Genomic DNA, 22,445 nt, shown 5'->3' on the forward strand with positions numbered 1-22,445 from the left:
TCAACAGTTGTTGATTTTAAAAGAAATTAATGGAGCTGGGTGGAGCAGGAAGAACCAAAATATTCTGGGCTGCTAATGGAAACAGAAACAGACTCACTGTGTACTCATAGAAATGTAATGGTAAGGGTCAGGTTTGAAATAATAAGATCAACTCTTGTATTTGGCTTAGGAAATCTGTTTCACTAGTTTCTACAGTTTCACATGACTTGATCATAAGAGAAACTGGATGTCATGGTTTCTCTTTAATATCCCAATAAAGGGTGAGTGAAACAAAAAATACTGTTTGGACAGTATCTCAATCAGGACAGCAGAAGTTATGCTGGGATATCTCATAGAGAATGCCGAAATCTCATTTCCACGTGTTGGCACCTCATTCTAGGCTGCTTCAAATTTTTGTGTTCTCCATATCAACATTGGCTACTGAGATTATTGTGGTGGGGCTGAGTAGGGAGCATGGGAGGAGAATTTGTAGATATGAATAGCAGCAACTCAGATGGCCATGACTAACCTCAAGGTGAAAAAGCCCCTTTCACATACCTGAAATAGAAAGGATGGATACTGGTGGACAGTACAATGGCCATCAACAGTAGTTCTTCAAACAACCCATTTACCTGCTCTCATGTAGCATTTTCCTTGTACTATGTCTTCAAGGAAAACCAAGTGAGTACTTTGAATTTGTGCATACCAAAAATCTTCAAGACCGTCTCAGGCTCTTTAATCTATATTACTTCCAACCTTTAAAATGTACATATAAGCCTTTCTAAATAAAGCTTTTTCGAAGTATGAAGTAAAGAAAATTTTATCACTTGAGATGCAACACCCTCCCATCTGGAAACTTCCCTGTAAGCCCTGTACCAAGTTCTGGGATGTGGCTTGAGCCTTGGAGGTATGTGTTAGTCAGGGGCTTCCCTGGTGGCTCAGATGGTAAAGAATCCATCTGCAATGCAGAAGACGCATGTTCGATCCCTGGGTCAGGAAGATCCCCTGGAGAAGGAAATGGCAACCCACTCCAATATTCTTGTCTGGAGAATTCCAGACAGAGGAGCCTGTTTGGGTTAAAATAAACAGTCTTTTGAGTACCTATAGTTAAACCTGCCTGGATGGAAGAAAAAAAAAGTAGTCCCAGAGTTTTACAATTTTAAATGTATAGGGAAAAAAGCATTCTTTAGAAAAAGTCTAGCCTATTCCTGAGTTCTTTCATCATGGGCCACTTTGAGTAGTACCTGGAAGTTATTGAGCATTTACTGTGTTGATTTACTGTGGTTAGTGCTTTGCATGTAGGTCTCATTTAAATTTTATAAAACTCCAAGATATGCACTTTTATTATCGTGATTATACACGCAAAGAAAGAAACAAACTTAGAGAGGTCATCTATCTGCTCCAGACCTTCACAGACCAAAGTTTAGAGCCACATCATCTGACTCCAAGAGCCTTCACCCTTAATCATTACCCTGAATGTCCTTCCAAGTTTGGAATGGACAGGTATGCATGCTATATTTAAAATGGATAACCAACAAGGACCTACTGTATGGCACATGGTACTCTGCTCAATGTTATATGGCAGCCTATATGGGAGGGGATTTGGGGGAATAATGGATACATGTATATGTATGGCTGAGTCTCTTTGCTGTCCACCTGAAACTATCACAGTGTTGTTAATCGGCTATACCCCAATAAAAATTTTAGAAATTACCCTCCAAATATTCTTAAAAATAGGTCTTAAGGGAAATGGAGCAAATGCTGCAATCTACATTAAAAAAAGTGCTCTCAAAACCAGCACGGTGACCAGTGGGGTTCTTGTGTAGCCACTTAATTCTAGAAAACTACTGAGCAGTTACTCCCTACCCTGACCATGCAGGTTGTGTTTCTAGAGGTCAGGCTGTGAATAGGATGCTGTTCTCTGAAACTTTCACTAACAAAGCACTCTGCATGTTTCTTGTGTCTTCCAGTTGACGGTCCTCCAATGGAACCTTCCCAGTTTGTCTCAGTTGTCCCTAAATATCCAGACAAGATGGGATTTGATGAGGTAGGCAAGGTGTCTGTGTTTGTGTGCACCTGTATGTGTGCGCATGTGTACATCATGCTTATATGTTTGTATCAGAACAACAAGCCTGGGCACATGTCTGAGAGTCAGCCAGATCAGCTTGACTGCTGAAAAGAAACCGAGGTCTTGGAAAAGGTTCTCAGTTTTTATTGTGCCTTATTCACTTATCTTAAAAAAGGAGCATCATGGTAAAAGTGAATTAATCATTGAGTCAGAAAGATGTCACTAATTAGGCATGAAAATAATATTTTCTAAGAGCAGATATTGCCATGTTTTATCAAGATTCAAGGGTAGGGTAAAGAAGATATATGTTTTAGGTATTAGAGGACTTTAACTTTATTCTGAGTAAGTGGAAACCATTCTGGAACATTCTTTGCTTTATTTTGTCTTTGCTGTTCTTCCGTGGGAAAAATTGGAGGGCAGGGTTTAGAGGACAAAGCAAAAGAGAAAAAAGAAACCCATACTAAAATTTGTTTTTGTAGCAGGCAAGAACTTCATAATAATGCTCCAAGGGCTATATTTATTATTACATTTTAATTGTATAACGATTGAGCAGACATGTAATAAGATGCCTGTCTTAGTGATATGCTCAGCAGAACCAGAATTGTGACTCCAAAATCACTGAATCCTTCATGGGTCCCTCATGTCACATAACTGCTGATCTATGTTCAGGAACTTGATGATCTGGAGGCTGGGACAGTGCCTTGGGAATCCACAAACTACGATGGAACTTTTCCATGAATCTGTGATATGTTATAAGCCAAACTTTGTGCTCTATGCTCATTGCCACTGATTCATTGAAAGAAATTGCCTTGTTTATCTCCCTGTACTATGTCATATGGGTCTCCAAAGTACAGCCATCTTAAATTCCTGCTGGAACTGGAAGTTGGGGTTTATTCTATAAAATTTATTTGTTGGCAGATTTCAGAAATGGAAGGGAATATTTCATGAATATTAATTGGAAAGGAGTTAGAAACTATTATGCTATTTCCACAGAGGGCAAGATGAGATTAGATGGTTTTAAGTGTAATAGAGATGAATTAGACTAAAGTAGAGAAGAATTAAAGTGTAGATAGTTTGATAAACAGTCAGGGCTTCAGAAAGGTTGGCCCACCCCAGATACTGAACTGGCTTACACATATTACCTACAGCTCTCCTTTTCTGCAGCTCTCACTAACTCTCAGGTCTCCAGGTAAAAGAACCCAAGGGTCTTTACATATATTCATTTTTCCCTTTATAAACACATTCCAATGAGGATCAAATCAGAGCAAATACCATGGGACAAAAGCAGGATCTTCTAGCCCTGGTCTTCCGTTTGGAAGGACTGGGTCACTTTCAGAATCCTTTTGAAAAAGGCCAACTCTATGGAGATACAGACATGGGGACTCTGCTCTTCTGACCCCTGGTAGTCATCTCTCTGTTTGGAACAGAGACAGAATAGTAGAAAGAGGGATTTCAGGGCTTTTTCAACCTTCCCCGCACTCTGTGACCTTGTTGGGGTGTCTGGGCTGCGTTTGGCTGGGTGGCGTTTTATCTGTTTACTATTCACGAAGTATGAGCAAGCCGTCTGTGTTTTCCCTTCGTAGCTGCAGTTTTTATTGCGCTTGTCCTGGCAGGACCCCGGATGGGATTATTATTTACTGAAGTCTTCCCAGACTTGAGGTCTTGGGTCTGAGGGGACTTTTTGTTGTATTTCTGTTCATTTTTTGTTTTGTTTTGCTCTCCTGGAGTGACCTCAGGTGTCACCATGTGTACACACGAGGAAATGCCTCTTCCTTCCCATAGCCTTAAAATCAGGAGATGGAATGTGTTCCCATCACAGTAGGATTCTAAACAGGAAGAAAATGACATATAAATGAACACAACTCATTGAGTTATAAAATCCCAAGTCACAGGGCAAATAGAGTTACCACAGAAATTATTTTTTAAAAAAGGATTGCCCAGTTAGATAAACAGTGGAGGTAATAAAATCATGGTATGTACCTAATCCACTTCGTTCTGATTCAGATGGATGATTTTTTCAAAGAAGACATCTTGCTCCCCCATCCGTACTTTTCTTAGAGCTGTATAAGTGGATGGAAGTGAGAATATTTTATAAGGAAGAGTTGAAATTTTACTTAATCCAGCTTTTGATCTGGTAAAACAGATAACATCTTGATACTCCACTCAGAATGATTGTGTAAACCATGGCTTAACCCTCAGTAAAGTCAAAACTACAGCCTGCTTATATGACATGACTTCTTCTTTATTCTAGACATAAAGCAAACTTTATCATAAACCACATAGACAGTTTAATCTGTATTGGCCTTGAAAGATAAGATTTCTCAACTCTCTCTTTTTACAAACAAGGGAACTGGACCCCGTAACATTAGATGTCTTCCTCAAAGTCATCTAGATGGGTCGTTAGGATGAAGCCAGTGTTGTCCAGCTTATTCCTGCAGGCTTCTCCTTTCCCACGCTATTTCAGTATTTCTCACTGGCAACTGAAGTCTCCCTCTCTTGCAGGACTAGTTTAATGTACAAAGTAAGTTTATTACTGCTTATAGAAAAGGACCTTATTAAAGCCCTTCGTTACCTGTAACAACTTTCATGAGGCTTTGGGCTCTTCTGTGGCTCCTTAAATCTGGGAATAATCAGACCAGCCTCCTTGTCTGTGTAACTCCCAGTAGTGGCCTCCTGATAGGTCTATTAGTGCAGTCATCAGGAATTTCAGGGCTACGGGGAGGAGCTGCAGGAAGACCCAGCACTCATGAGGGACGATCTGAATGCACATTTTGGGGACTTCATGGACCAGTATGTGTCGTCTCTTTAAGACATCCCTCAGATCCATGTAATGTGTAAATTATGACTCTCCCTAAAGAGCTATCCCCAAGGGCAGAGTCCTTTTTCTTTACAAAGAGACTTTTTCAGAAAACGTCTTAAGAGAGTTGAAGAGTTCTGGTAAAGAAGCTATGTAAATTAAGATCTTAATAATTCAATTTGGAACTCTTGGTAATGAAAGGAATTTGTTAAGACTAGATTTTTCTTACTCTTGGAATGACTTTAAACTTTTCTACACAGAATATAAATTTCAAGAATTGTTGATATTTTGTAGCCAGGTGATAAGACCAGTATTATTTCCATTTTACAGATGAGGAAACTGAGGCATAGGGATTGGACCAACGCCAACACTTAGCAGACTTAGGTCTTGATAAATCTAGCCACTTACCAAACTTCTTCCTTCCCCTTGGTCTCATATTGTTTTGGGTTTAATTCACCGTTGGCCTCCTGAAGAATAACTTTTTGACCTGATGTGAAATACAAATAAATCTCCTCCTCCGTTTCCCCTAACTTTCCCACTCCTTATTCTAACTAAAACTTTGCTGCTTATACTTTCTTTGCTTTTCAGCAGCCTACAATAAAACCTGAGTAATCTGTATTTCTTTCCCCTTTTTCTTCTTGTATTAGATTTTCATGATAAACCTCAAGCGCAGAAAGGACAGGCGAGACCGGATGTTACGCACCCTGTATGAACAGGAGATTGAGGTCAAGATTGTGGAGGCTGTGGATGGAAAGTGAGTTGGATTTTCTCCTCGAACCCTTGCTGCTGTGGCTGGAGTGGAGATGCACCCTCTCCAACTGAGGTTTAGTCCCAGTGAGAGGAATCTGCAGTCATTGCGAGATAGACATGCTTTCACAGTGCAGCCTATTTTGGGAAAACTTTATGACTCATAGCAGCTTATATATGTTAATTTCACTGAGTAGAGCAGAAATCCACTCATCATCCTGTGCTCTCTGGTCTTCACTATGCTGAAGGCTTGCCCTGGGCGTGATTTTCCACTGTCTCTGGGGGTTCTTGCCGTGGTCGTGGTGGTTTCCAGCCCTGTAGTGCCTTGGAAGGAATGCGTTTAGAGTTGCATTCAGAGCCTGATTTAGAGCAAGGCATCTTACCTTGTGTGACTTGACCTGAAGAAATAAATGGAAAAAATTCAGAACAGTCTGTGTGTCCTGTTGCACGAGATGCATGCCACAGTCTGCCTGGGCTGATCACTTTTTCCAGGAACATGGCAGGAAACTTACATACAGTACCTGGTTGGATACCTTCAAGAGTTTTGTTGTTGATGTTGTCTGCTTTGCTTTGCCCTTTGACACTCTTATTTCAAGGAGTATGTTAGTCGCTCAGTCGTGTCTTACTCTTTGTGATCCCATGGACTCGTAGCCCGCCAGGCTCTTCTGTCCACGGAATTCTCCAGGCAAGAATACTAGAGTGGGTAGCCATTTCCTTTTCCAGGGGATCTCCTGTACCCAGAGAGTGAACCCTGCTCTCCCACATTGCAGGCAAATTCTTTACCATTGGAACCACCAGGGATATTTGCAAAACCTCCTATTCCATGTTATATGTGAATTTGGGGTATGAATGACTCTAAGGAGTATGGCTAAAAGCTCTTGTGGAAGTTTTTATGACTCTTTTAGAGAATCTCATCAGTGTTTCTCAAAAGTGTGGCCTGGACACCCATGTCACAGTCCCTGGGGGCTGGTTAAGAGGGCAGCTTCCTAAGTCCCAGAGCTGCTGAATGATGATCTGTAGGGCTGGGCTGGGAATCGGCACTTAAAAAGCCTCAAAGTGATTCTTGGGTAAGATTGCCATGTAGAATAGAGGACATCTAGTTAAATTTGTCCCAAACATTGCGTGGGTCTTATACTAAAAAATTACTGTTTATTTAAAATTTAAATTTGACTGGATATTTTTGTGTTTTACTTGCTAAATCTGGCAACTCTATTCTTGGATGCACTGGAGTTTGGGAACCACAGTCTCAAATACCTCTAATAACCCCAATCTCCTTCATAGACCACATGGACCAAAGAAAACTAGTTGAGCTGTGAGAGTTCTTTATATAGTCTGCATACAAGTCTCTTATCAGATGTATAATTTGCAAATATTTTTTCCCATTTTATGAACTATCTTTTCACTTTCATGATGGTGTCCATTGAAACACAAAAGTTAATTTGATGACGTCCAGCTTATATTATTGTTGTTGATTGTGCTTTTGGTGTCATATCTAAGAATCCATTACCAAATCCAAAGCCACAAGACTTGGTTCTATCTTTTCTTCTAAGAGTTTCATAGTTTTGTGTTTTATATGTATCTCTTACACATTAGATCTTTGATATATTTTAAGTTAGTTTTTTATATGATGTGAGGTAGGGATCCAATTCATTCTTTGTTTCCAATTCATTCTTTTGTACAGTTATCTAGTTGTCTCTGCACCATTTGCTAAAAGATTATTCTTTCCTTTACTGAATTGTCTTAGCAACCTTGTCAAAAATTAATTAAATATAAGGGTTTATTGCTGGATTCTCAATTTTGTTCCATTGATGTGTATGCCAATCCTTATTCCTCACAGTAGCTTCTTATGTGTAAGGAAGTCCTTCAACTTAGTTATTTTTTTTCAAGATTGTTTAGGCTATTCTAGGTCTCTTGGATTTCCATATAAATTTTAGCATTAGCATACCATTTTCCACCAAAATTTTGGATTTTGATAGAAATTGCATTGACTCTGTAGGTTAGTTGAGGGAAGTACTTCTTTCTTTGTAATAAGAAGCCTTCTGATTCATGATCATGAATATCTTTCCATTCATTTAGATCTTTAATTCTTGGATCGGTGTTTTATAATTTTTGCTTGCACATCTTGCATTAATTTTGTTAAATTTATTCTCAAGTATTTTACTCTTTTTGATGTTATGATAAGTGGAATTGTTTCCTTCATTTCATTTTTATATTGCAGATTGCTAAGTGCATAGAAATAGTTGATTTTTGTATACTGATCTTTTTCGTACAAACTTGCTGAACTCATGTATTAGTTCTAATAATGTGTTTGTGTGTAAGTATGATCAGGCCATTCAAGACGACCCCTCTCTTGTTCTCTGTACATCTCCTACTTGACCACGCCTTTTTTCACTCACATGACTATCCAATCTTCTTAATTATAGGGCTTAATCAGTAACTGCCTACATGCTTGCCCCTGCCCCAGTCATTGGTTTCCTTGGTAACTGATGAGCCAATGTGATGTTAATACCCCCTATAAATGGTAGCCTCCTTCTCAGCCAAGTAGTGAAGACTGCTGCAGTATCTGGCCTCTTGTCTGTTGTACACAAGAGAGTGACATGCTCCAGGATCTTTGGCTTCAGACTTGTAAGATCCCCCTGTCCAATAAACCATTAATGTCTCTGGGCTCTTTCTTTGGTCTCAAGGCTAGCTAAATTACAAGGTTTGCAGTCTTGGGAGGTGCAACCCAACAGTTGTTGAGCGAGCCAGAGGCTAAGGAAACTCCCATGAGCAGCAAGATGTTGTCGAATAAGGATGAGGAACAAAAAGTCGTGGGGGTAATCCTTGGCTAAATCCTCAAGTACAGTGTTGGATAGAAATGATACGAGTGGACAGGCTTGGCTTGTTCCTGTTGTTAAGGAGAAACATTTAGTCTTTCACCATTAAATAGGATAATTGGCTCTAGAGTTTTCACAGATGGCCTTTATTGGGTTGAGTGTTTCTATCTTGAAAGGGTGATGGTGTCTTAGTTTATTTGCTGCTAGAATAAGTGACCATAGATCCAGTGGCTCAAATAACAAACATTTGTCAAAGTTCCAGGAACTGGGAAGTTCCGGAGAAGGGTGCCAGCATGGATAGATTATGGTGAGAGACCCCTTCCTCCTCTTCCTGCAGGCTTCCCTGGTGGCCCAGTGGTAAAAGAATCCGTCTGCCAATGCGGGAGCTGCAGGTTCGATCCCTGGGTCGGGAGGATCCCCTGGAGACGGAAATGGCAACCCACTCCAGTGTTCTTGCCTGGGAAATCCCATGGACTGAGGAGCTTGGTGGGCTACAGTCCACGGGGTCACAGTCAGACCCAGCTTAGCAACTCAGCATGATCACTGTCCTCTTGCTGTTCTCTCCTATGGCAGAGAGCAAAGAGAGGGGAGAAAGCAAGCTTTTGCTTTCTTATAAGGGCACTAATCTCATTTACGAAAGTTCTACCCTTGGGATCTACTGCTCCACCTCCTTATCAACATGTGAACTTGGGGGAATATAAATAGTCCATATACAGTTGGATTTTTGTCAAGTTTTATGTCTATTTAGATGATCATGGAATTTTCATCTGTTAATAATGATGTGTCACTTTTTATCCCCACATGTTAAATGAATCTTAGAATCCTGGGATAAATCCCATTTGGTCATGATGTGTAATCCCTCTTCTGTGATGCTGGATTCTGTTTACTAGTATTTTCTTGGGGATTTTTCTATTTATCTGAAGGGATATTGGTCTCTTGTCTTCTTGTGATGTTTTTCTGGTTGTGTATCAGGATGATACTTTATAGAATAAGTTGGGAAGCGCATCCTCTTCAATTTTTGGTAAGGGTTTGAAAGGTTTGTGTTAATTTAAATGTTTGGCAGAATTTTGAATTCTTTACAGAAACTATCTGGTCCTGGACCATGTTTTGGAACTTTTTTTTTTAAATCTTTACAAATTCAGCCTCTTTAACTGTTATAGGTATTCAGAATTTCTATTTCTTGAGTTGGTTTGTTTCTTTTGAGTAATGTGCCCATTTTATCTAGGTTATCTAATTTGTTAATGTATAATTGTTCATAGTATTTTCTTGTAAGCCTCTTTATTTCCACAAGACCAGTAGGGATTGCTCCCTCTTTCATTCTTAATTTTAAGTAATTTGGGTCTACTCTTTTTTATTTGGCTAAAAGGGTTATCAATTTTGTTCTTTCCCAAAGAATCAACTTTTGGTCTTGTTTTTGTCTTTTCTTCTATTCCCTGTTTCATTTATTTCCTTCTTTCTGCTTGCTTTGCATTTAGTTTGCTCTTTTTCCAGTTTCTTAAAATGGAAAAGCAGATTATTTAAGATTCTTTTTTTAAAACATATAGACATTTGTACCTGTAACCAGCCCTCTAAGTACTGCATTAGGTGCATCTTGTAAGGTTTGGTATGCGATTTTTATTTTCATTTGTCTCACAATATTTTCTCATTTCCTCTGTGGTTTCTTTGACTCATTGGCTATCAAGGAGTATATTGTTTAATTTCACATATTTGTGAATTTTCCAAGTTTCCTATCAATTTTTAATTTCATTGTGGTTGTAGAACATACTTTGTATGAATTCAACCATTTAAAATGTACTGAGGCTTTATTTATGGTCTATATAGTCTAACATATGGTCTTTCTTAGAGAATGCTGCACATAGAGTTGAAGAATGTGTATTTTGCTGATGTTGCCTTTAATTTCAGTGTCAAATTAAAAAAATCATCACCAAAGCAGTGTCAAGGAGTTTTATCCTCTTGTTTTCTTCTAGGACCCTACTATTAATATGAACTTGATGGCTATAGATTGTTAATTATAATCTGTAGGGCAATCACTAATAACTAAAAATATACAGAAATATAAACAAAGGAATTAAGATGTTAAAGTACAAAATATTGAATCCTTATATTGTACACCTGAAACTAATGTTATATGTCAATTATATCTCAATAAAAAAATACCAACTTCAATACTATGGAAAAACTTAACCCCTATAGAGCTTTATTCCTTCCCCTTCCTTTGTTCTGTTGTCACACTAATTATTTCTTTATATGCTCTTTATACATTATTTGCTTTTATTGTTTTATGCAGCTATAATTTAAATCAGATAAGGGAAAAACTTATGAACAAAAGAATACTTACACTGTTTATGTTTACCTATCCCAGGTGGCGCTAGTGGTAAAGAACCTGCCTGATAATGCAAGAGACATAAGAGACACAGGTTCAATCCCTGGGTTGGGAAGATCCCCTGGAGGAGGGCATGGCAACCCACTCCAGTATTCTTGCCTGGAGAATCTCATGGACAGAAGAGCCTGACAGGCTGCAGTCCATCGGGTCATGAAGAGCCGAACACAACTGATGTGACTTAGCACAGATGCAAACACCTGCACTTGCATTTACCAGTGCTTTCATTTCTTTATGTGGATCTGAGTTATTCTCTGGTTTCCTTTCATGTTAGCCTGAGGGATTCCCTTTCACATTTCTCGTAGAGCAGATCTACTAGGAACGCTGTTTTTGTTTATCTGGACACCCTGGTTTTTCCATTTTTGAGGTCTAGCTTGACTGGATACAGCATTCTTGGTTGACAGTCTCTCTGAGTCGGCACTTTGAATATGTCAACCTTCTGGCCTCCACGGTTTCAGATGAGAATCAGCTAACTCAATCTTACTGAGAATACTTCATTTGTAGTGAGTCACTTCTCTTGCTGACATGACTCTCTCTGCATTTTAATTTTTAGCTCCAAAGGAAAGATGTACACATGTGTACAATCCCTCTTATGATTCTTTCCTGTCCTCATTCCTTCCAGTGTTTAATAGTATTTAATGTTTCGGACACGACTGAGCGACTGAACTGAACTGAAGTGAATGTTTCTATTAGCCACTCTCCTTCATTAGGAAAATACGGATTCAAAGGTGCCAAGAAACTGGTGACACTTAGAGCTACGTTGGGTGTTGTGAGGGACACAAAAATGTAAGACCTCATCTTGTCTTCACAAAGCTCGCAGTGCTTCAAGACACTGCTCCCAAGGGGCCCTGCTCAGTGAGCATAGAGGCCCCGGGGAATACACAGACCTCTCCCTCCTGGCTTCTGCGGTGGGGACCTCTCAATGTGTTAACTTAGGGCCGTGTTCTATCTTCCAGGGCACTCAACACAAGCCAGCTGAAGGCCCTGAATATTGAAATGCTGCCTGGATATCGAGATCCCTACTCCTCCAGGCCTCTAACCAGGGGTGAAATTGGCTGCTTCCTTAGCCATTACTCTGTCTGGAAAGAGGTGAATAATGCTTCATTCAGATGTGCAGTTCTGTTATGAGAAGGGAGGAGAGTGGGACCATTTTACTGTTGATGAACCTTTGCCGAGATTCCAGTTACGAGCTATTATGTGTTATGCTACCATACTTTTGACTTTTTAATACCTATTTTGATTAGATAAATAAGTACCAACTTTTCATAGGGTATCTTCCCCGTGACCTTTACAGGTAATTGACCGGGAGCTGGAGAAGACTCTTGTTATTGAGGACGACGTGCGTTTTGAACATCAGTTTAAAAAGAAGCTGATGAAGCTGATGGATGACATTGATCGAGTTCAGCTGGACTGGGAACTGATGTGAGTGACAAGACAACAAGCTTTTCTAAGAGCACTGAGAATCTTTCAGTTCTTTCAGCACTGAGAGCCCCAACTCATAGGAGGTGGGGCTCAAGCTTCCACTTGCCTGGCTTTCTCTCCCAGAAACAAGAAGTAGGTAGGGGATACCCACTGGTTTGGGGGCTTCCCTGGTGGGTCAGATGGTAAAGAACCCATCTGCAATGCAGGAGATCTGGGTTTGATCCCTGGATCGGGAACATTGCTTGGGGAAGGGAATGGCCACCCACTCCAGTATTCTTGCCTGGAGAATCCCGTGGACAGAGGAATTTGGCAGAGTCTCAAAGAGTCAGACATGAATGAGTGACTAACACTTTCACTTTTGCATCTATACACTCTTTGGGGTGAGAAAGTATGGTAAATTCTTTGAGACTTGGAATCTGCCTGCAGATCTTGGGTTTTCAGAATGAGCATTTACCTGAAAACACAGCAGAAACCCACCCATGAAGCGGCGTGGTGCATAGAGCGTGTACACGGAGGACCCGTGCCAGGCACACGGGTCACACTTGTGTCACACTTGAGCATCAGCTCCCTAGAGGATGGGTTTCCTCTGCAGTCTCTGATGGTATGTGTGTGGGGGGCAGGGGTTGGAAGGTCAGTGGGAGAGCACCTGTTGGGGAGGGGATCTGTACAAACAGGAAGAACACTGACAGCTGGGTTTGGAGGGTCAGAGGCTCTTAGGAAAACCAGACTCACCAAGGGAGTCCTGGCTCTGAGCTGACCTTTAGTTAATGCTCGTTGCCTGCTACCTCTGGGAACTGAGCGCGCTCGCTCTCGCGCTCTCCCTGGGAACTAAGATCTCTCTCTCTCTCTCATTTTGTTTTTACAATGAGATGACACTTTTTACTTCTCTCCGATGAGGCAGAAAGTTCCCAAGCGTCATATTCACTTGCCAGCTGTGTGTCAAAGGCGATTTCATCATATCAGAGGCTGTTCCTTTAGCAGCTGCAGCCCACAAGCTGTCCCCGTTCCTCCCATCCTCGGAGGGAAACTTAACTATGCTCTCGGGTGGAATACTTGCTTATTAGAAAATGTACCCTTCAGAGCTCAGAGGAAACCTAGTAATGGCTCAAGTAACCGTGGGAATTAGACCCAGGACTATGTAATAAAGGGACTGGCTCCCTGTCGGGTACCAGTCATGTGATGAGATTCTGCACTGTCTCTTCTGATCATTGTCTCTAGAATCCTCTAGGAGTTCTCTCACCTCAAGCATTCTGAGTCTGTGGCCCTGCAGCCTGTGGTTAAGGCCCCACAGGCATGGAGCTTGAAAGCTATTTCATGCTTATGTGACATGTACAAAGGCAACTTTCACTTAAGCCTTGGATTCAGAGGACTGGATTTGGGGAGTCTAAGGCTTAGAATTGACATATGTCCTTGTTCACTTGTAGTTTGGTTGATGCATTTCTCAGGAAAGAGTACCAACGGATCCAGGAAAGAAGAGTTATTGTTCTGATAAGGATACAGCGGACAGAGCAGGGTAGATGTTTTCTAAATTTCCATCACTGATCAAGTGCAAGTGTTCCATTGAAATCTGTTATCTAATCACAAAGAATTATAGCTGTTTCCAATTTTTCACATCTCACTTTATAAAATGAATAAAGCAAATGTGTTTAAACTCAAAATATGAAAGCATATAGGCTGTCTATGACAGCAATATTAAATTTCTCCAGAAAAAGGAAACAGTAAGCGGGGAAAAATAGAACAAGCCATTGAAATCATCTAGGGCAGCATGTCCAATAAAAATATGTGAGACGTATCATTTAAAATTTTCTGTGTGTGCTCAGGCATATCTGATTCTTTGCTACCCCAGGGACTGTAGCCCACCAGGCTCCTCTGTCCATGGGATTTTCCAGGCAAGAATACTGGAGTGGGTTGCCATTTCCTCCTCCAGAGGATCTTCCCAACCCAGGGATCAAGTCTGTATTTCTTGTGCCTCCTGAATTGGCAGGTGAATTCTTTACCACTGCACCATCTGGGAAGCCACATCATTTAAAATTTTCTAGCAATCATATTAAAAAGATAAAAATAGGTGAAATTAATTTTAATAATACATTTTATTTAATCTAACATATCCAAATATTATTTTAACATATAATCAGTATTTTAAAACTATTAATGAATTAGTTTATATTCTTTTTTCATTCAGTTTTCAAAATCCAATATGTATTTAATGCATACAACACACCTCAGTCCATATGCTAAATTTTCAACTGTTGAAGTAAACTGTAGCCCTACCAAAATAATACATTTTGAAGAAGAGAAAAAATATTTTACACATCTTCAATTTTAAAATTACAGTTTAAATTTAGTATAGCAAGTTGAGTATAAGCTTAATTCCTCAGTCACTCTGTTCACAATTCAGGTGTTCAGTAGGATTTTCTCTTTTACTTGATACATGAAAGAAATTCAGGCTATTTGTTTTTAAGAGGCTGTGGTTAAGAGTTGGCTATATATATCTCCAGAAGAACTGAAGGTGAACATAGACTTATTCTATATATCCTAGGATGTTTCAACAAGGAGGATAGCTTAAATATTGAAAGAGATGGTTTTTAGAGCAAAATAGAGGAATTCAGCTTTCTCTGACAGGCAGAAAGCCAGACCTCCTCAACTTGGTCCAGGCAAGCAGAAACAACTAGGCTCTAGGCAAAAGCAATGGATCACAGATCCATGGGTAGACTGGGGATGGAGAGAATGGTTGAGGGTACATTCTGTGTTGCAGAAGTAGCTCATGGAGGACCGAATCCCGGAGAAGCATGGGCAGAGATGAGTGAGGGGAAGCAACCTGCACAAGTATTGACATTCATCCTTCCCCAGAGGAAGCACTCTTGAGCTACTCTTGGGTTCCTAGGTCTTTCACTTTGGACTCTATCTTTTCCAAAGCATTTTCTTTCTTGTGTTTACCACCAGCATTTGGAGAGCTGTGCAGAAAATATCAAGTCAACAGACTGAAACTCTAGGGACTTGAAAGCAAACTTGGGACTCTCACATCTGGTCTTTGTTGTCCCCTTCCAATCTCTATAAACACAGCTGAAAATCCTATACTACCTTTGGGAAATGATCTGAAAAAAATCTGCTCTTTGTCACAAAATTTTTAAGAATTTTTTTTTTAATATTGGAGTATAGTTGATTTACAATGTTGTGTTAATTTTGGGTATATAGCAAAGTGATTCATTTATATTTGAGATTCTTTTCCCATATAGGTTATTACAAAATATCTTGAGTGTAGTTCCCTGTGCTGTATAGTAGGTCCTTGTTGATTATCTATTGTATACATATAGTGTGTATGTGTTAATCCCAACCTCCTAACTTATCCCCCCCCACCTTATCCTTTTGGTAACCATAAGTTTGTTATCTAAGTCTGTGACTTATATTTTGTAAATAAGTTTGTGTGCATCATTTTTTCAGACTCTGTGTAAGTGATATCATATGATATTTGTCTCTCTGTCTGACTTAATTCACTTAGTATGATAATCTTTAAGTTCATCCATGGTTCTACAAATAGTATTATCTCATTCTTTTTTATGGCTGAATAATGTTCCATTGTGTATATGTACCACATCTTCTTTATCCATTCTTCTGCTGATGGAAATTTAGGTTGCTTCCATGTCCTGGCTATTATAAATAGTGCTGCTATGAACACTGGGTGCATGTATCTCTTCAAATTATGGTTTTCTCTGGTTATATGCCCAGGAATGAGATTGCTAGATCATGTGGCAGTTCTATTTTAGTTTTCTAAGTAAAAAAACTTGAAAAATTTCACATCCTACAACTTTACCAAGTTCATCGATGAGTTCTAGTAGTTTTTGGTAGCGTTGTTAGGATTTCTCATGTATAGTATCATACCATTCGCAACAGTGACAGTTTAACTTCTTTTCTAGTTTGGATTCCCTTTATTTCTTTTTCTTCTCTGATCACTGTGGAGGACTTCTGAAACTATGTTGAATAAAAGTGGTGAGAGTGAAGAGCCTTGTCTTGTTCCTGATCTTAGAGGAAATGTTCTCAGTTTGTCATCTTTGAGAAAGATGCTAGCTGTAGGTTTGTCATATTTGGCCTTTATTATGTTGGGGTAGGTCTCCTCTATGCCTGCTTTCGGGAGAGTTTTGTTATTGTTGTTGTTGTTTTTTCTTTAAAATGGGTGTTGAATTTTGTCAAAGTTTTTTTCTGAATATATTGAGATGATCATGTTTTTATTCCTTTAAATATTATTTTAATAGTATTTATATTCATTTGCTCATACTAGTGAGTATTCCTTGGTATCTCTGTCACCAGTGTCCTTGTCCCCACACTAAGTCATAGCCACTCCCCCACCTCCCCAGGATACACTCCAAGACCATCAGGTAGCTTTGTCTCACACTCCTCTGAAGTCACTGCTTTTGCCCAGGTCCTGCTGTGAATGAGACTTTGTGTGCACCCTCCAGGAGTGGAGTTTCTGTTTCCCCCATTCCTGCAGAGCTCCTGCAATCGAGCCCCCTGGCCTTGAAAGCTGAGTGCTCTGAGGAGTCCTCCTCTTGATGGCAGACCCCCCAGACTGGGGAGCCTGACATGAGGTTCAGAACTCTCACCCCTGTGGGAGAACTTATGAGAAATAATTACTTTTCCCCTTTGTGAATCATCCACCTGGTGGGTAGAGGATTTGATGCTATCACCAGTGTGCCCCTCCTTCCATCTCATTGGACTTCTTTGTATTCGGGTGTAGAATATCTTTGTTGGTAGGTTCTGGTCTTTTCTGTCAGTTGTCATTCGGCAGTTAGTTGTGATATTGGTGTTTTTGTGAGAGGAAGTGAGCTCAAGTCCTTCTACTCCACCATCTCATCTCCAACTTCTGAAAGATCTTTTAGTCTCTACATTTCAACTTTCAGGCCTTAACAGCCTGCCAGGCAAGGACAGTTGGGCTATTGATAAGTGGAACAACAAAAATGGCCTGATTGATGGAAGATGGTGACAACCATGATTGATGTGCTGTGCCCCTGTGGTGTGATACATTGAAATAAGACACAGTTGGTCCAAGCTTTCAAAAGTGTCTGCAAAGCTGTGCTCCATTCTTATGGATGTCTAATACTCAAATTGGAATTTTCTCCTCCACCCGTTTCCTTTTAGTTATATTGGTAGGAAGAGGATGCAAGTAAAAGAACCAGAGAAAGCTGTGCCCAATGTGGTTAATCTGGTTGAAGCTGACTATTCCTACTGGACTCTTGGCTACGTCATCTCTCTGGAAGGAGCACAGAAGCTGGTTGGAGCAGATCCTTTTGGGAAGATGCTACCAGTGGATGAGTTTCTGCCAATCATGTACAACAAGCATCCTGTGTGAGTTGCCCTGAACTGTCTGCCTGTCCCTTGAGCATAATTCATTCATGAATTATGCTACTTGGTTTGGGGTAATACTTGGTATTTTTAAAAGGGATACTCCTTTCCTAAATGATCTTCCCATAATCATGACAAGAGAGGCCAACTTGAGTGATTACCCCCTTTTACAAACAGGGGATATAAGGCAGAAATGGTGAGTCTTGCATAGGAGTCCTCTTTAATACCCAGTGAGTAGCTTAACTGCACATAATATGCTCGGTCCTCTTATCTTTGATTTTCTTACTTCCATAAACCCATACACCTCAAGGTGAAGGTCATCTTCCTAAGCACCTCAGATTTTTCAGTTTGTTTTAGTCCATTGTGTATACTGTTGGCCAGGCAGTGACTCACAAGCTAGTCATTGTGATATATTGTGATACCTACAATCACAGAGATGTGTTAGAGGCTCGGGGAAAGTGGAGATGGCCTCTGAGCTGGGCGTCCCCAGAAGAAGACAGTGTGGTGATCAGTGACTGTAGTTCAGTTAGACCTAGTGCTTGTATCAAGAAGATGATAAATGGTGGGTTTGTGTGTCAGTCTCCCCAGGAACCTGTGAACCTCTGAGGCAGGAACCATCTTTTATCTCTGTGCCCTTAGAGTCTAGTCCAAATTCTACCCATGCTAGCTGCTTGATCGATGCTTCCTAAATTCATTAATGGAGCAGGAGACCAGGTTCTAACTTTGGCTCCTCTCATTGCTGAGTGGTCTCCTCCCTAGATGGTCTTCTTTGTAGCAGTTCAATGTTCTTGTCCTGCATCTTGCCCATTTTGTCTCCTGTTCTCGGTAAAAATGGACAACATGTCAGAGACCAATTTTATCTCTCCTACCTGACAGAAACATGGAGGTCAACCATCATCCTCTTAACAGAAAGGAAATTGAAACCTAGCTGCTGAGCAGATGTCACCTCATGTAATCAGCAGAGAGCCCTGGGAGAGAGCTCCTTGTCCCTTCATTTACACTCACAGGTTGCTGGACTGCAAAGCCAAGCTGGTGTGCCTCCAAGCCTACACCACGTCACTCACACCTTCACTCCAGCTCCCAGCCATCTCATTCACTAATCCAGGATCAAAGCATTTTCTACAAAGTGATCACTTTATTTATTATTATGGCCCAACAGAGCTTAAACCTTAATTTTTAGAACAAGACCTGAAATTCATTTTTAAGCTACTCTGTCTAAATTTGAATCTTCCCTGTAGCTTAGTCAGTAAAGAATCTGCCTACAATGCAGGAGACCTGGGTTCGATTCCTGGGTGGGGAAGATCCCCTGGAGAAGGAAATGGCAACCCACTCCAGCATTCTTGTCTGGGAAATCCCGTGGACAGAGGAGCCTGGCAGGCTACAGTCCATGGGGTTGCAAGAGTCAGACATGACTTAGTGACTAAACCACCATCCAAATTTTAACAGAAATACCCTGACCTTTTTCTTTGTGTATTTGTTTACATCATCTGAAAGCCTTAAGAAAAAATTCTGTTGTGTTTGTAGGCTGAAGTTTTCCACAAAGGACGCAATTTAAAAAATAATCAAATCCATGAGAATTTAGGAGGTAACAAGCAAGACCCTTTTCCTCTGTTCTGTAAGTGTTCTGCCCCCTCACCCACTTGTCCACCTCTTGTTTTCAGCGCTGAGTACATGGAGCATTACGAATCCAGGGACTTGAAAGCCTTCTCTGCAGAACCCTTGCTCATCTACCCAACGCATTACACAGGCCAGCCAGGGTATCTGAGTGACACGGAGACCTCGACCATCTGGGACAATGAGACGGTGGCCACTGACTGGGACAGGACACATGCCTGGAAGTCCCGGAAGCAAAGTCGCATCCACCGCAATGCAAAGAACACAGAGGCCCTGCCACCACCAGCCTCCCTGGACACTGCACCTTCAAGAGATGAGCTATGAAGGCTCCATGGAGGGGTTACTACACTTGGGTTTTCCTAACGGGCCAATCATCTGTTTGCTCCAGTTTCTTTTAATGGTTATGGTGACCTAACCAAAGTGGTCTAATGTGATTAATCAAAATTGATATATTTTTTGACAGGGGAAGAAAATAGGGAAACTAAACCCAAATCTCCTAGGATGGCTAGAAGATAGGCTTTCTGGCCACCATTAGGATGAACTTCAACCCAGACACCTTGTCCTTCAGTTCATTACCCATGTGATACTGGTTCCCACATTAACATTGAATGGCATAGCTCAGAGATGCTCACTCAAGGGAAAGGTGATCACCAACGCTATCACATCAATAAATGGGTAGGCCCGGCAGCCTACCCAACTGGACCATATCTATTGGTCTGGTGGGCCCGTTTTATGTCATAGATATGACCTTGAAAATTTGAGCATGTTCCAAGTTTGGTAGTGGGGGGTTGGAGGGCAGAAATTGAATAATTTAAAAATCAAATTAATCGGGCTTTTTCTTTAAAGACATATGTCATGAGCCTTATTGCAAAGTGAGCTTTGCATCTTAGTCTCCGTTATCCAACAGGGAGTGGGTATTTGGGTCTGTCTGAGACTTGGCCTTTGACTATCATGACAACTGAAGCTCTCATTGAGAGCTGTCTGGTTTGCCATGTGGATATATTGAATATCGTTTCATAGATAGTTGAGGGTGTGTGTAGCTATTTGAAGAAAACACTCAAGCTTTGGCCTTCTTTATTATAGTCACTTGAGTTGGGATGCTCTATTTATGAAGATGAATTTAATATATAAGAGGCCAGCACTGGTCTATAATTGCTGTCCCAGGGGTTCATGTGCTGCCCCAGCAGGTCAGACTCTCCCATCCACCCTGAGCCTGGGAGTGAACTGCAGGCATGAGTTTCATGAGTCTGTTAAGAAACAGAGCACATATTCAGGCCGGCAACTGTCCTTGCCTGAGATTTTCATTCTATTTTGAATTATTTATTTTTAAAAAATGTTGGGGGATTGGGGAGAGTCTGCAGGATAAGGCAAAGAAACAGATGCATCAGGCTTTCATCACTCCTGGGAAGTGGTCAGTGTAGACTGGTTGGTTCTAGAACCTGGTTTTTCTGCATTTCCCAGGCCTGTTGAATGGGAGAATCTAACCTTCTGGAAACAAATGATTCTCCACTTCAGGTGAGAGACCTTGGCTAGAAACAATGGACTGATCAATTGATGTAGGCCAACACCCAGGGAAGCTCTTAGAGTCACGATTCTGGGCAGACCAACTCTCTGCTTTCTCCATAAGTGGATTTTATGTAAAATGCAGAGTTGGCCTACATCATCTCTTCCAGTGCTGCCGTCTGTGATATCTTATGATGGTTTGCTTTAGGTTTCTGTTCTCATGCCCACAAGCAGTAAAACTAAGTCTCCAGAAATCCCCGCCCCAAGCATCCTGTCCACACCGGCTCCTCTCCCTGTGTCCTGGGTATTGGACTCTGAGCTTCATGCTTGGGAACAGAGCCCCAGGGCGGCCTTGCTGAGTGTACCCATGAGGGTACTGCTGACTGCTCCCCATGAAGGCCCCCAGCTGCAGGACAGCCAGGCAGCTTCCCCCAGCAGAACGCCAGCCTTGGCCTTCCCTCTTGACATGTGGTTGGTTCTTCTGCATTGACCAGTGAGCCAGGAGACGGAGGAGGGGGATCTCAGCCGACTCTGTTTTTATTGCTTAGACATGGCGGTCAGAACTTGATTCTTTGTCTAGAGGAACAGAGCATCTGGAGAACTAGTGAAGAACCCTTAGTGATTCCTAAGGTTTCCTTGGGTATTTTGTATTTCGCTTGAATATTTGAGTGCGTGCAAGTGTGCATGAATTTTATGTTTGTTTTTTTTTTGTAAAGGGGATGGGAGGTGGCTGAGGTATTAGGAGTGGAAATGAAGGCAGATTGAATTAATTTTTGTGTGGTTTTGTTTAATAGAGAACATTGGTGTTTTTTTCTTTTTTCCTGTCAGCTGGTCTGGTGGGTTTATGAATTCTTATTCTTAAAAGACGTTGTTCATAAATTCTAGAATTTTAGCTTAGGACTGTTCTACTGTGAATAAAGTTCTGGCTTTGTCAGCCCAGCCTTTGTTTCTCTTCACTCAGGTCTAGAATCCCAAGCAATGTTCTTTCATGAACTTTGTGAATTGCAGATCCAGCATTTCTTTAAAAAAAAAATTGCCAGTTCAGCAGTCCAGGGATTCCTTGACCTCATTACTCTTCCCCTCCCTCTCGTCTAGCCTTAAGTCAAGACATTTGACCTTGGCAGTGTCAGAGGACTTTGCCTCCAGCCATGGCACCTGCTGTCTGCCTCTGGAAGTTAAACCCTCTCTGGATCTTGAGATGCAAGGTGGAATCTTCTGGATGGACAACCTTGACTTCAGCGGTGCTGGTGCTGCTGAGCGTGGACTGAGTGTCTGCCATCTGCAAGGACACACTGCCGGGCCTTGCTTTGTTCACCGGGGCCTGCTGCAGGGACTCTGGGAAGCAAGAGGGCATCCCAGCCTCCTCTACTGTCTGATGCTCTGTTGTTTCAGAGTGGGAAAGTGATAAATGACTTGCCTTCTAGAGCTTGTTGTGAAATTAAAAAATAATGTGCAACCCTGTGATTTTTCATTGGTTCCTCCAGCGCTGGTCAACAGCCCACACTGCTGGAATTTCCAGGTTTGCCCTGGCCCAAGGATGTCGGGGGCCAGAGATAATCATCACTTTGTTGTGGCAAAGAAGAGAGAGTAGTCACCAGCCTTCCTGGCCAGTTGGGGGGGGTGCTTTAGACTGCTGAAGAGGCGGGTAAGCCAGAGAGCATTCTAAGGTACAGAGAGACAGGAGTCCCCAGTGGGAGGAGGATGAGGGAGAATTCATTTTGCATTTCTGTGTTGTTGATCAGCCTGTTCATCAAAAGATATTGAGATGCCTGTCCCAGGCCA

The 22,445-nt window shown here is 41.3% G+C and overlaps 1 protein-coding gene across 1 annotated transcript in view; it reads left to right on the forward strand.

Moving 5' to 3' along the window:
- The window catches only part of COLGALT2 (collagen beta(1-O)galactosyltransferase 2), a 112,183-nt gene extending 90,064 nt beyond the window's left edge, over positions 1-22,119 (forward strand). The window contains exons 7-12 of the mRNA XM_020890211.2: positions 1,950-2,026; positions 5,492-5,598; positions 11,744-11,876; positions 12,082-12,209; positions 17,343-17,549; positions 19,208-22,119. Of these exons, the coding sequence (XP_020745870.1) occupies positions 1,950-2,026; positions 5,492-5,598; positions 11,744-11,876; positions 12,082-12,209; positions 17,343-17,549; positions 19,208-19,484 (929 nt within the window). The 3' untranslated portion in view covers positions 19,485-22,119. The remainder of the gene's footprint in view (positions 1-1,949; positions 2,027-5,491; positions 5,599-11,743; positions 11,877-12,081; positions 12,210-17,342; positions 17,550-19,207) is intronic.
- The last annotated feature ends 326 nt before the right edge of the window (positions 22,120-22,445 follow it).

Source organism: Odocoileus virginianus, chromosome 11, assembly GCF_023699985.2.
Source record: "Odocoileus virginianus isolate 20LAN1187 ecotype Illinois chromosome 11, Ovbor_1.2, whole genome shotgun sequence".
In the NCBI taxonomy this organism is placed as follows: Eukaryota; Metazoa; Chordata; class Mammalia; order Artiodactyla; family Cervidae; genus Odocoileus; species Odocoileus virginianus.